Here is a 15,238-nt window from a genome sequence, read left to right as displayed (position 1 = left end):
GAAGAACCATAACCAATAGCAGAACAATATGAGCAGCTGTTTCGGATTCAAGATCCGGATTTGTAAGCGACCAGGATCCCAAATACGGATCCAGATCAGACCTAAGCCCAAAGTCAAGTTTGCCAAAGCCACCTTGACTAAAGCCCAAGCCCAAGCCCATTTGAAATTGATTAGGACACCCAAGCTCATGGGCACCCTAGCCTCATCTCCACTCCGGGCAAACAGAAAAAGCCCATAGTTAAAAGGTTGAGATGCGTTTGATCCCATATTGAAGAATGACCACCGAATAAAGAAGAAGGCCCCATTTGGATGACAGGAAATCATGATATGGAATAGGAATTAATTTCATTTTCCATTTAGATGTGCCGTTTGGTTCCAATTAGAGATAGGAAAGGAAATAAAAAATGAGATTTGACTGTAAATTGACTCCCTCTTAAAGCCTGAATAGAAACCTAGTTAAGGCCTTAAGGGTTGGTATTCTATTTCCATTTCCCACTGTCAAAGGCAAAATTACATTAATTATCCCTCTGAAAATTTATACTCCCCCACTAATATTCCTTATAAGTTAATCTCATATATGAGAAATTATTACATGGTCCCGGACCATAGTACACGTGGTGGTCCGGGGTGATGTTATTGGGCCATGTGACTCGTAGTGATTTCTGATTAGTCTCTTAAATTAATATTTTTTTTCACCTCTGCATTGTCCCCACCACATTCGAGTGATATTATTGGTTTGGACCACCACATGACAGTGCCACGTGGTACTCCAGTATCACGTAATAATTAGTGAAAGGGTGTTATTGAAAATTATAATTTTATATTTCATTCTTATGACTTACCAAACACTGCAATAAGAATGGAAAATTAATTCTAGAATTTAATTTTCAGTAATGTTCCAAACACCCACATGAAAATACTAACACATATTCCATTCCACATTGGTCTGGAAAGGAAAATAAATCATTTTCTAATTTTGATATTCCTGCTAACCAGACGGGGCGAAGATGAAAACCACTATCATTAGGCGACTTTCGACTCCTACATTTTACATGCACTCGTGTATTTTTTTCTCATTTATTGTGCATAGTAATTTACTGTAAAATCATAAAAGTTCATATAAAAAAATAAGAAATAAAAAAAAGGGTAGAGTCCATGGTGGGGAGTGTGAGATTGAGTCTCATAGTAACCCAACCTCGTGTGAGTGTCGGACACTGAATATTAGATACCCCATCTCTGTCCATTTAGCTCCGTCCACTCCGTCTTTCCATGTAGTCTGTAGATGTGTATATGTAACTATATATAGCAAGCCCACCTCCCTCCTTCCCTCACTCACTCTCCATTTCATTTCTCTCCCCCACAAACAAACACGCCCACCAATATCCCATTCCATTTCATTTCGAATCTAGATCCAAATCTCACACATGGGTTTTCCGGCCAACGGCGCCACCGCCGACCAGCAGCTCAAGTTCCTGATCTACGGCAAGACCGGCTGGATTGGCGGCCTCCTCGGCAAGATATGCCAGGCCCAGAGCATTAGCTTCGAGTACGGCTCCGGCCGCCTCGAGAACCGCGCCTCCCTCGAAGCCGACATCTCCGCCGTCAAGCCCACCCACGTCTTCAACGCCGCCGGCGTCACCGGCCGCCCCAACGTCGACTGGTGCGAGTCCCACAAGGTCGAGACCATCCGCACCAACGTCGTCGGCACCTTGACCCTCGCCGACCTCTGCCGCGACCGCGGCCTCGTCCTCGTTAACTACGCCACCGGCTGCATTTTCGAGTACGACCAGGCTCACCCCGAAGGCTCCGGCATCGGCTTCAAGGAGGAGGACACCCCCAACTTCATCGGATCTTTCTATTCCAAGACCAAAGCCATGGTGAGTCAGCATCACATTATATATTCTCGTATTTCTACTTTTTATTCTGGTCTGCTAAGATCTCGTTCGAACGTGAAACACTTTGGTTAGATCTCGTGTTTTTTTTTTTGTTTTGGATCTGCTATGATTTGTGTTTAGAGTTAGAAAGATGCTCTCTTTTCTTTGCTGATGGTAATCAGTCAAAAGTTAAAGATGGTGACTTTGGATCTCATTTGGGTCAATAATATCTGTTCGTGTTTTTGAATAATAATACTGTGAGGTGGGGGTGTATTGATTTCATTGGCATTGCTATGTGTTAAGTATGTTTATGTGGATGTTCACTGATTTTGGTTGCTCCATCTTACTTGGAAGGTGGAGGATCTGCTCAAGAATTACGAGAATGTTTGTACTCTTCGTGTTAGAATGCCCATTTCATCGGACTTGCAGAACCCACGAAACTTCATCACCAAGATTGCTCGGTATGATAAGGTGGTCAACATTCCAAACTCCATGACCATCTTGGACGAGCTCCTTCCCATTTCCGTGGAGATGGCAAAGAGGAATCTCACCGGAATCTGGAACTTCACCAACCCCGGAGTGGTCAGCCACAATGAGATCTTGGAGATGTACAAGCAATACATCGACCCCAGCTTCACCTGGAAGAACTTCACTCTTGAGGAGCAGGCAAAGGTGATTGTTGCTCCGAGGAGCAACAATGAGCTTGATGCGTCAAAATTGAAGAAAGAGTTCCCTGAACTTTTGTCCATCAAGGAGTCTCTCATCAAGAATGTGTTCAAGCCAAATCAAAAGACTGCTTAGGTTTGAATTTTTTGGTTTCCTTGTTGCTATTGATTGGATTGAGGGCTCATGTAGGCTAATGCGATCTCTCCACTATACATCCCCTTCTCCCAGCTTCCATGCAGATGGCATGCATCTCTGCCTTAATTGTATTTGAATGTTGTATTCGAAATATGTAACAGAAAAAGAAAAAAAAATTGTTTGTCTTTGAAATAACTTTGATCAGTGAATAAACTAGTTGGAAATGATTTATCAAGTTGAACTCTTTCGTAAGTCATTCATGATGTACGTATGGATTTTAGTAATTTGTATTGGAGAGCAATATTTACTCCTTGGATTCTGTTAATCAGCTGTGTGGTGAGTGCAATCACTGATAATGTAGAGTCATAGAGTGACTATAGAACTCGATTGTTCTCATGAATGCCTGAACTTGGTAAACCGTAAAACATATTGACTGCAGAGCCCTTCACATCCTTTTATGCTATGATACAATGTCAAGTGTCCTTGGTTGTTATTCCAAATTTTTAATGTGTTGCAAGAAGGGAGGGAAGAAATATGAAACGAATATAGTATTTCTGTGTTTTGATTCAAAGCTGTAGAGACAGTGTAAAATTACCATGTCTTAGTTAAATTCAGATACAACTGACAAAGGGAAATCAATTAGAGACAGTAGAGTGAAATGCTATTCAATTGCACTTGACCGTATAACGAACTAAAATGTTGGATGGAGACTATGAAGTAGGGGTTAGTTGTGTCTGAAGATCCCATTTCTGTGGTACAAGGAAGAACCTTTAAAACTTGGTTTTTTTCTCAGGTATGGAGTACGAATGTGCAGCACCAGGGAGGATTGTGTAGATAACGAGAGGGCTTCTCACCAGATGGATCCCATCGGTCAACACGATTGCACCGGACATGATCGGCTGCTGTGCAATAGGCGGACCAATTACTTTGACTGTGAAGGATTTCTTCTCACCGACAGAAGAGAAAGAAATGGTTGATGGTTTTACCGAAACACTTGAGGAGGGTGTGTGCGCCTTAATAGTATAGGTTGAGTTTGGTGATCCCACATTTGTGACTGTTCTAGTAAAGACAGCATTGACATGCTGGCCATCTTCAACTGCTAGAGAGAACGATGGATAGTTAAGATCCCAAGCTCTTCCTGGCTTTGTCCTGCCACAAGTACTGCTGTTGTCACCAGTGATGAGCTTCAAAGTGGTGGTATTGTAACCCTGCTTGCAGAGGAAATGTACATAGTCTGCTACATGTGCATCAAAAACAAGCCCGGGGTCTACTGCTTTCAGAGGGTTGATGTGACCAGACCCATAAGCGAATTCAAGGTCTTCATGCTTCTTTGGATCCAGGACATGAGCTATTCAGGGGAAAAATGCACCCAGCTATAGTCAGTTCCCGTCTTATTATAATGAAAGCAAGAGTACCGTTTGTTCACACCTGTTGTCATGAGTGCAGATTTGATTGCAGCAGGAGACCAATTTGGATGTGCAGCTTTGACATAAGCTGCAGCACCACTAGCATGAGGGCAGGACATGGATGTCCCGGAGATAACATTAAATTCGACACTCCTGGTGTCATCTTCGTAAATGGAAGGTGGTGCCACTGGAGACCAAGCAGCAAGTATGTCAACACCAGGGGCGGTCAGATCAGGCTGTATACCATTCATCCACAATTTCAGCATACATAATAGTGTTCAGTATCTTCAGAAACATATTTGAAGGAAAATGACTATGAGTTTCTTTACGTTCAGATTTGTCTCACCTTGAGGATATCTGGGGTTATAGGGTTGGGTCCTCTAGAAGAAAATGACACAACAACAGGTGCCATGATATCCATGTCCGTCTCGCCAACAAGAATTGTTGCATTAGGATTCCTGAAACAGGTAAGTTTTCATTTCATTGCAATGATGCAGAAAAAAAACTTGCATATTTAGAGAGTTACAAATGAGATATACTTACGCTGTTGATCTAATATAGTTCATAATTCTCTGTCCATCTCCTATTGTAACCACAGTTGCTGCTAACGGGTAATTAAGTGCCAAATCAGAGGAAGATGAATCGGCCATAATTGTACCGACACCATTGGCTAGTAGAACACCCGAGCCATCGTCTATGGTTTCACAGAAAACAATCTTTCCCTTTACTTTAAGTGAATTCAGGGCTCCATTTGGACAAAAGCTTGCAATCTCCGAGTTAGCTCCAGCAGAGAAATTAGCAGCATCTCCTCCCCATATTAGGGGATATGACTTTCCATTCAGGTCGAAATTATTAATTGAAAGTCCCTGCATTGCATCATGGAAAATGATTTATGTGGTATTAATAAGTTGACTTGTCATTGTACTGCTGATGTAGGCTTCAAACTCACACTATAGACTTCTCCATTGCCAAGAACTGCTTTTGCCACAAATTTTCTGTCAATGGTGCTGGCAGCAACGGTCATTATCCATGGTGCATAATTAGAAACTGATAATGGAGCAGGGCCAGAGTTTCCAGCAGAAGTTGAGGTCACTATACCATATTTCATGGCATGGAAAGACCCAATAGCAATGGGGTCTTCTAAGTATTGGAGTGGGAAGTCACTGCCAAGTGAGACTGATATAATATCAACTCCATCTGCTATTGCATCATCGAATGCTGCAAGGACATCTGAAGAATAACATCCAGATGCCCAGCAAACTTTGTAGACAGCAATCCTAGCATTCGGGATTCCACCTCTTGCAGTCCCAGAAGCTAACCCCAAGTAACTGGCTGGCACCTCGCGGCCTGCTGCAGTTGAAGCAGTGTGGCTTCCATGTCCGTTGGAATCTCTTGGGGACTGGATGTCAGTGGGGTCATAGGAGCCATCACTGTTGTAGTAGCGGGCTCCAATAACTTTGCTGCGATGTCATCAAGTGTTCCATTAGTTGTGAAAAGACGAGGCAAAAACACCAAATGCACACAAGAGTGCTTCAAGTCTTATAATTTTTGCATATTTTCAAATTCTTAATCCACTTTTTTGGGAGAAAGAGAGCTCACTTGTTGCAGGTGAAGTTGGCACCTTTGCATTTGCCTTTCCATTTCTTAGGTGGAGGGCCAAAGCCATCATCACTGAAGCTATCAGATTCCGGCCAGATTCCTATGAAACCAAAATTGCTTAGAACGTCTCGAGGTTTTCAAAAAGGAGGCAGTCAAGATTATGGAGAGCATTCATCTCTAGTAATACCTGAGTCTAGAAGCCCTATCACAACCTCTTCTCCTACAGATGCTCCACGTTGGCCTTTGCTGAAACCCATGAAGTCCCACGACCTTGTTGTGTGAAGCTTTAGTCTGTGGTTTGGAATCACTGAAACTATACCTTCCATTTCTGCATAACCAATTTATCTCTTACATATATTAAGCTTTTAAATGCATTTAGTAGAAGTGTATATATGATTGAGAACTATTCACCGAAGAATCTCACCTGCCAACTCTGCAACTTCTTCATCCGACAACTTTGCGGAAAACCCATTAAAGCTCTTCCCATAACTATAGATCAGCGACTCTTTGGCCAACTTGAAGCTGCAATTGGGAAAACACAAATGCTTGAGATATCTGACTTGTATGGCAAGTAAGTAGAGTTTTTTTTTTTTTTTTTTTTTTTTTTTAGAATAAGTAAGTAGAGCATTTTGCCAATCGGGAAAAACAAAAACTCTTGGTCTTATTTTAGTGTTATTGACCTTCCAAGTACGCTTTGTAGCACTGAATGGTGTGTGGATTGAGCAGAAAAATCTCCATGGTGCCGCTCTCCCATGTATACAATGTGAACCTACACTCGAAGATGTACAGTTTCCTCAATAAATTTAATACACAGATGTACGCAGATTGATAACATATTTTGTACCTATATTAACATACCTTCCTCTCTTGGCCATGGCAAGATAGAGCAAATGCTGTAAGAAATAATGTGTGTAGAAGGAAATGAGTAGTCATTGGGTACCAAATCTGCCTGCGGTACAAGCTGATCGATAATGTACGATATAAAGATTAAGATCCATACTGGTGTTTATATAAGCAGAAGAAGTAGGAGACTGCTAAGGTTCAGATAGTTCAAATTATCTCGTATAGATCAACAGGACGCCGGAGGCCGGTCCTTTGGTGCTTCTGGTTTTGTAATTGTCGCCAAATAACGATTAAAAAAAAAATTTCAACAAATTACCATGAATCGAAGCTCGAAGTTACTTTATTAATTTCACAACCTAACCACTTTCAATTGTTCCAAAAAAGAGATTATACTAAATGGAAAGGATTATCAATATATTAGTCTATGCAGTTAAAATGTTGTAATTGTCCCAGAGTCAATGGAAGGATCATCTCTCTCTTTTTTCTTGATATTATCATAAAATAGTTATCATTCCTAAACCGTCTTGCGACTGCAATTGATATTGTGTTTCATTTTTCATTTATTCTGCAACGTATCTCTTGAAGGGAGAGCTTGAATTTTGATTAAAATAAGAGTTAATTAGTTATAAGTCCAAACATCATGACTTGTTTTGATTGTAATCCGGACGAAAAGTTTTGTTAATTGCGGTCCAGTGACTAAGCATCCACGTTAGCTTACTTTCCTATATTAGTATGATGAGTCAACTTCTAATTTTTCACATACCAAATTTGCCCATAACAATATTACTCAAAACAATCAATAATTTATGCATCAATAAATTGAGAGTAATGTTGTTTTTCAATCAAGTTCTTAATAATTCTTTTATTACCATTTACTAAAGATTGAGGGAGTGCATTCTCTTATTATTCTTTCTCTGAGGAAAAGAAAAAACAACATCTATGCCATTCTCTTCTTCTTCCCTGCCAATCTCAATTCTCCATTGCATAAACAAACAAGAAAGCATAAACCATAAGGTTCTATCTGTTCCCAATCAGCTTCTTCTACAATCATTTTCTTCTCCTTTCCCATTCAAACAACTAATAATTTGTTTCAACTAAAGTTCAAAAGCTTACGATTTGAACATAAGACTGGGGATAAAATCGGAGCGGGTTAACTAATATTTTAACAAAAACAGACCCACTAGCCATAATTTATTCTGAAATCGATGGGTGTTCTTCAGAAGAGCTCGATGGAGCCTTTCCCATTATTTTTTGTCTATGGAGAATATAAATGAATAGACGGGGAAGAGAAAGAAGGAGAAGAAAAGAGGCACAAATGTCGAAGAAGAAATGAACAAGTGTTAGAGTGGGAATGCATGAGACACATAATACATGGTTAGGAAGGGGTGCCCATGACTTTTGTCCTTTTTTTCCCCTCGTTCTTTTGGTTATTTCACCTCACTTTTAAACATTGGATCTTTCAGGGAACTAGGTCTAAACCATTGGATGCTATGGGTATAAGGTGAGAGCTTGTCCCTTTACGCTAGTGGTTTTGGAGATGGCACAGGGACAATGTACATCATCCGATCCCTATTCTTACAAAATGACATAATTTGCAACTAGGGCAATGATATGGGGCCTCAATGAGACCTACGATTTGTAGCCTTAGATCCTAAGTTTCATGCTATGTAAGTAAATACAAATTTTATTTGCAATTCCACATAATATATCTTGCCACATCATACTATTGCAACACTAACTTTACCCTTTTATATTTCCTTTTAAATGCTAGGAGTTGAATCAATTGCATTAATAAACTAGGGTGACACAATGAAACTTACAAAACTAAAAACCCTAAGCGGCCTCCTCTTGTCGCACTAAAACCCTAGCTAGCGTCAACCACTTTGCCATCTTTTCTGATCTCTTCCCACAAAGGTTTGAGCGTCTGAAATACTATTTGAAGCAAGTTCTTGATTGCAGCATCACCTGGGGCGCCATCACCATGATGGACGCCATCCATGGCATTATGGATAGGGACTGCGCCAGCCCAAGGCTGGTGGTGGACAGAGGCGATGACCTAGGTAGCAACGTCGGTCACACTTAGTCCAGGAATCAACTTTTGATTCATGCTTCATGTCGCTCGAGAGAAAGGATGTCCATGTGAAGTCTTTAGTAGATGGATCATCATATCATGACTAGGATGACTTATCCTGTCGTGACAAAGCCAATATGTGTCTAAATCCAAGAGATATTCTCTCATAACTTTATTGGATTTAATAGCTCAAATAGTGACATAGAGTCCACTAGAGAGACATATAAACTTCTCTAAGATGTGCCTTTGTTCGCAATCATTAGAGGTATTGCAAAGAAACTCATTTCCGTTCTCTACATGCGTTTTCGCATGGAATCTGTTGGCCATTCATAGGTGTGATTTGCCCTAGGAGCGTAGAGAGTTTTTGCGACAGTAATCAAGGTGCCTTTTGGAAAGGGGAACTTGGGCTATTTCATGTCCTTGAATTAATAATGATGATCCAGCCATCGTAGTCACAAAAGTAATATGCTCAGTTTCCACAGATCTCGAATTATAGTTCTTCACAAGGGTGTTGTCATGCTTTTTAGCGACATTCATAGCTCCCATGAGCTCATGAAACCTTATGATCCGTCCTGCAGTAACCTCGATTCGATAGTTCTTAGCAACCATCAATGCAGAGACGGGGAAGGTAGAGAGAGTCTTCTCAATCAACATCGCATCTGTGATCTCTTTACCACAGAATTCCATCAAGGATTTAATGCGAAGTGCTTCCGAGTTGTAGCCAAGAACTGACTTGAAATCATAGAAGCGGAGGCTATGCCATCTCATTTCTAGGTCAGGAAGCAGGGAGTCACGGACGTTGCCAAATCTATCTTCGAGTGAGACCCACAGCCTTCTGGGGTCTTCTTCATTCATACACTCGTACTAGAGCGAATCATCCATATGATGAGTCATTAGGATGATGGATTTTGGCTTATTTGCCTCTAAGGCTCTCTATTTGCTTACAAAGCTTGAGCTTGCTCAACAGTTAGCACATCCTGGCTAGGCTAGAGAATCATATCCAAGATTCCATCGGCCTTGAGATGCTGGCGGACATCACGAACCCACCTGTGATATCCAGAGCCAGTGTTCCCAATGGAGCAAAGTCCAATTTGTTCAGGTTACTCATCCTGAAAGAGAACAAGAAATTAGGGTTAGTTTCAGAGGGAAATAGGCTACCACGAAAACATATAAAATTTCTGAGCTTAGTCGCTTCCAAGAAATTAGGAATTTCTGAGCATAATTGCTTCCAATAAATTCAATTCCAAGATGTATTGGATTAGATCGAAACAATGACGCAAGTGGTCGATCATAAATTCTCTTCAAACTCTAAGTTTGGAGATCTCAACAAGCTCCAAGGTTGGAGTGAGCACGAACCCCCACAGTTCGGCTATTAGTCTCCCCTATGATGGAGAAAGAGGGGGGGGGGGGGTAGAAGAAGGGAGGTTGCAAGTCCCTGAGAAAAGAAGAAAAAGAATGGAAAACTTCAAAAACAGGAACTTTTAGTAAAACATACCTCTTAGGATTGCAGAACGTATTTGGTCCTTGTTGTAGGATTGGAGACGAGCTTCAGTCCTAGTGCAATAGAGTAGACTTGTAGGATTGCAGTGTGGTCGTGAAGTCGTGTGGTTGCGGGGCCTTGTATTCGCGAGGCCGTGGGGCGCGGCGTCATTGGGTCGCTTGGTCGAGGAGTAGTGGGTTCGCGAGGATGCTGTGGGCGGGGCCATGAGGATGTTGCTGAAATGCCTCGTGGCCGAGAGGATCCTGCGGAGGCAGTGAGCGAACGTTGGGCTACGAGGACAGCAGATGCAGGGCACGCTCGTGGGGACCAGCGAGACAGCGTGGGGCTGTAGGGGCAGCAGACGCAATTCCTGCTCGCGGGGTCTATGTGTCACGGGGTAGCGTGGTCAAAGTGTCGCGGGGTCGCAAGGGTAGGCGAGCTAGCGCGAGGGCAGAAGGCAAGCAGGGCTTGCGGGCGCTGCAGGGGCAGCGAGGTTAACCTGGTAGGGTTAGCGTTGAGTTGCGACGCGAGGGCTGCGGGGGCAGTAGTAGTGCAGGCGAGGCTAATCCGATGAAGCTTGATCACTTTCTAGGGTTTTGGTTTCTAAGGCTAGGTTTAGGGCTCGTGTTAATAACGTGTTTTAAGGAAACAGAATTGAGAGAAAATCGTTGTGTGTTCTCATTGATAATAGGGGTATCTTTATATAGAGGATTACAATACATAGAGTCTGAATCATACAATGAAATATAATCTCTAGATTCTTCTAATTAAACCCTATTACCACTAGGTCAAGTAACCTAGAGTTTGGGCTAAACACAAATTAGGGTTTTACTTGAACAAGTTATTAATTATGTATTAATTTAAGAGATATGTCTACAGATTCTTTGACCAATATTTTTCTTCATTTAATTAAATTCTTTCCTATAATTTTTCTTTCCAAAATAATTTTTTTTTTTTTGAGTTAAAGAGATAATATATTCATGGGTTAAATACTATTTACTCCCTGAACTTTCAGGGAAAAAACAGTTCAATCCCTGCTTTTTCAATTTCACACGTTTACTCCCTCATCTCTCAATTTTGGACCAATAGGTCCAATTTGTTATTCTCCGACCAAAAATGTCTATTCTACCCTCAAATTTTTAATTAATTAATTAATTATTTTTTAAAAAAAGATTTTTTTCTTTTTTTGATTGAGCAAATGAAGAGAGGTTTTTGTTTCGGATTGATTTGGTCGCTTTAGAAATTTTGATTTTGAAGGAGAAGAGAGGTGGAAGAAGAAGAGATAAACATAAACGGAAAAAAAGAAGATAAAAAAATAAATTAAGAAAAAGAAAAAAGAAGAACTGAGGGTATAATAGACATTTTAATAGAGTTTTTTTACGGAATGGACCTATTGGTTCAAAATTGAGAGATGAGGGAGTAAACATGTGAAATTGAAAAGGCAGGGACTGAACTGTTTTTTCCCGGAAAGTTCAGGGAGTATATAGTATTTACATCATAAGACAAAATATGCCGTTACATACCCTTCCGTTGTCATTTAAGGGTATAGACAGACAAGAAGCTAGTGGTAGTACCCAACAGTGGTACGTACATATAGTCCTATTCATTAGACATTTAAATACGTAGAGATAGCGGATATCCTCCTTCAGTACTACTCCATTGGCGCTAGAGAGATATTGGGTGCACCTTAGTGCATAGGTTCTTAAATACAAGGAATTTATTGTAAAAGACAAAGGTAAAACATAGTAAAGACCTAGGGCATCAACCCTAGTCCAACATAGTAGGCCCAAGAGCATCCAAAGGAATAGCCCAACTCCAGAGCCCCTTAAGCTAGCCTGATCTCAGCCCATCATCCCCGACGACATGTAGTAATCCACAAGCTCAGATCCCCTGACGACATGCAGTACGCCACAAGCCCAGTGGCGCTTGCTCGACCCGTTCTACCACGACCCGTACCATTCTAATCCACGCCTCCATGACCTCTCGCCACTTCAACCCAAACCACCGCGCCCCACTCCGCCACAGCTCACGCCTGAAACACGTCGTCACAATTCACGTCGTTTACACAACGTCTGGAATCTCGCCGATCTTGATCAGCACAACCCAACGTAGGTTGAGATGAGGCTAGAAACAACCAAGCCCGAGCGCAACCACCCTTGGAAGACCTCAGACCATATCAATCGAATACCTGTCCGACAGCAAACCACAAGATGACGGCAAGGCCAGAGGCCAGCACCGGTCGGGCCACCGTTGGACAAGGTCGAATACTCAAGACGGAAAAGACTGGACTTTTGGGTTTTAGGGTTTCACTCGACGAAGAGAGAAAACTATAAAATACGTTGTTTAGTTTTTTTTTTTTTTTTTTTTTAATCGAAATACGTTGTTTACCAAAATACTATAAAATATTAATTCTTTCCAAAATAACATTAATATATTGAATTAGGTGTTAAGAAATAGGCATTGACTTTTCTTTCCAAATATTGATTAATTTCATCCAAAAAAATTAAAATTAATAAATTGAATTTGGAAAATACATATGTACCTAAGTCAAGAGGTAAGAAAAAATTTCATGCTAGTAGCAGCCATTAATTATCATCTACAATCTAAATATAAGGAAAAAACAAACAAAAAATAATAAACTTAAATCTAACGTTTAAACCCTAGCTATATGAAGAGAAAAAAAAATGAATAAAAGAATATATATATATAAAATCATATGATATGAATATGTACTTTTCACATTAAATCTTCAAAATTTGCAGCAACCCAACAAAGGTTGAATTCATATACATGTTGTTTCTGGTGGCTTTCTCCGAGTATCTCACGCAAAATGCTATACCACCGGGGTACCGATCCAACTCCTGTATCCTGTACCAGTAACACGAGGGATAAACCGTACTGGATGGTTTATACCTCTCCGATGCTGGAGTAAGATACTAATATACAAATGGATATAGTAATAGTATAAGAAAGGAGTTATTACCCCTATAAGGTGGTTGTGCTGATGCTTTAATACTCGAGCGTGGGAAAGAAGTTTCTCATATCTTCGATGTGGGATGCGTATTGTCCCTTTGTAGCTATATCAGCTTTCTGGTGTGTAATTAGATGGATTGTGCTGATCAGGTCTGAACCCCTTTGTGCCCAAGGTGTCGTCCCTGACGCGCACCATCATGGTGGGTTGTGAACCCGGCCCTTGGCCTGGTACTTGGGTACTCCTACGGGCCCCAACTGATAGTGCCAAAACCTAGTTAAATATCAACTAGTATGTACACATGTGTTATGCAATTCTCTAGATCGAATGTATGTGCAAATCTATTGACTGAATAACATGAAATTTTTTATATCCTTGATTGAAGAAAGAAAATATTGTTGTTAAATCTAAGCATGGTGAAAAGAAAAAATGACCCAAAAAAGAAGAAGCCAAAATAATAATAATTTTTTTTAAAATTTTTTATTATTATTTTTTTTAGAAGAAAGCCGAACTAATTTAGATTCATGAGATTTTAAAAGGAAAATATAGTTTTTTTCTCAAGAATTACATGACATGATTTAAAATAAAGGTGATGTTTGTAGGTGGTAGACACCTAAAATTGAGAACACAAATCATAGACCTCATTGATGCCACAAATAATTTTCCTTTGCGATTAGAAAAAGACTGGCGTGTGGCACTTTCACTTTGTACATCATTCAATTCAGGGCCCTATGATTTGTTTGTTTTTTATAGTACGTTTACTTACTTGGAATATAAATAATCATGAATCGGGGACAACTAGAATGAGAGAAGAAATGAATCTGTATTGATTCCAGAGGAGTTGATTCCTAAACTCATCTCCCCCCTTCGGAATCAAATTCCTGAGTATTCAGAAACCAATTCATTATAAAGAGGTGAGACCTACATCCATTCTGATTTCTTCGTGTGTTAGTAAACGCATGAATACTTTTATCCGGAATCATTCAAATTCTTTTATGTGTTAGTAACCGCAGGAAAAAATTTACTCCGTAATCATTCTCTCACATTCCAAGTAGGTAAACATGTCATTAATTCTTTACAGACTCCAACCGAAGCCAAACTGATTTGTAGGCCCGTAATCATTGTGCCTTGCTTGTCAAGGCAAACGACCTTTTTCTTCTATCTATAAAACCTCTGTTCTTGTGTAAAACCCAAACCCCTTGTTCTACAATCCCACAGTTTCATGATCTTCTTCTTAATTACCTGATAGATATCTAAGATGCAGACAGAGCCGCCACCAATCTTTTTAAAGAAGAAACAGAGGATGAAGCTGGACAGAATAAGCAACTTAGAAGACGATGTTATACAACAAATCTTGTCATGTTTGCCGATCAGGGACGCAGTGAGGACAAGAATTTTATCGCGTACCTGGAAGTCCAACTGTGATAATCTTCCATGTCTTGTATTTGATGATCGGTGTTGTCTCTCGGATCAAACCGGCACGAAGGGGAAGAGGGAAACCACGCTTGAGAACATTGTTGATTATGTTCTGGTATCCCAAATTGGCTCCATACACACCTTCAAGATTTCTTGTCGAAATAAGCCTCTAGCTGCTGCGGATATCGATAGATGGATTTATCGTCTATCAAAATCCTCTTTGAAGAAGTGTACACTGGAGCTGTGGAGGGGTCCTCCTTACAATGTCTCTTCGAGTTTGTTTTTGTGTCAGGATTTGATTCATTTAGAGTTACATAGTTGTCTGCTTAAACCCCCGTCGACCTTCAAAGGCTTCTGGAAATTGAAGACCTTAAATATTCAAATGGTTACCATTACGCAAGACATGTTCGAAAAGATGATTGCTTGCTCCCCTCTGCTTGAGAAACTGATTTTATGTGACTTTGCTGGTATCAAAACTCTCAACATCGATGCACCAAAACTCCAATACCTTAAGGTCGAAGGTGCTTTTGAGGATGTTGACATTGGGGTGAATACCTTAAACCTTGTTCATGTGTCAATTGAACAAAAAAAGGCAGCTTCTATCAGTTGTACCAATTTCTTCAAGTTCTTTTCTCAACTGACTCGTATCGAAAGTCTCTCAATTGATGGTTTTTTCCTACAGGTAATGCATTGTGTGACTAAATTTTAACTTGCATTATTCACATCTATTTTGATCTATGCAGCTTAATTACATGGTCTATTTTGCTCTAGTCTTCT

At 40.4% G+C, this 15,238-nt stretch overlaps 2 protein-coding genes across 2 annotated transcripts; one reads left to right on the top strand and one right to left on the bottom strand.

The window, feature by feature from the left end:
* Window positions 1-1,251: 1,251 nt before the first annotated feature.
* LOC112177267 (bifunctional dTDP-4-dehydrorhamnose 3,5-epimerase/dTDP-4-dehydrorhamnose reductase) lies at window positions 1,252-2,923 on the top strand. Its single transcript, XM_024315564.2, has 2 exons — window positions 1,252-1,877; window positions 2,229-2,923. Exons 1-2 carry the CDS (start codon window positions 1,425-1,427, stop codon window positions 2,673-2,675), a joined length of 900 nt encoding a protein of 299 aa, XP_024171332.1. The 5' UTR covers window positions 1,252-1,424; the 3' UTR covers window positions 2,676-2,923.
* Window positions 2,924-3,399: 476 nt separating this feature from the next.
* On the bottom strand, window positions 3,400-6,555 carry LOC112177266 (cucumisin). Its single transcript, XM_040511352.1, is given in 11 exon segments — window positions 3,400-3,454; window positions 3,456-4,023; window positions 4,104-4,317; window positions 4,428-4,539; window positions 4,625-4,947; window positions 5,031-5,541; window positions 5,681-5,780; window positions 5,868-6,008; window positions 6,105-6,202; window positions 6,372-6,449; window positions 6,539-6,555. Coding segments are annotated over 11 exon segments (2,217 nt in total).
* Window positions 6,556-15,238: the final 8,683 nt, after the last annotated feature.

The sequence above is a fragment of the Rosa chinensis genome, chromosome 7, assembly GCF_002994745.2.
Source record: "Rosa chinensis cultivar Old Blush chromosome 7, RchiOBHm-V2, whole genome shotgun sequence".
In the NCBI taxonomy this organism is placed as follows: domain Eukaryota; kingdom Viridiplantae; phylum Streptophyta; class Magnoliopsida; order Rosales; family Rosaceae; genus Rosa; species Rosa chinensis.
The sequence above is the reverse complement of the archived record's forward strand: the minus strand, read 5'-3'. Positions and strand labels throughout refer to the sequence as shown.

Bases quoted from the DNA above. Each gene is read 5' to 3' on its own strand.
- LOC112177267 (XM_024315564.2), top strand. From the start codon at position 1,425: ATGGGTTTTCCGGCCAACGGCGCCACCGCCGACCAGCAGCTCAAGTTC. The intron at 1,878-2,228 runs GTGAGTCAGCAT...CTTACTTGGAAG, and splicing joins ATTCCAAGACCAAAGCCATG to GTGGAGGATCTGCTCAAGAA.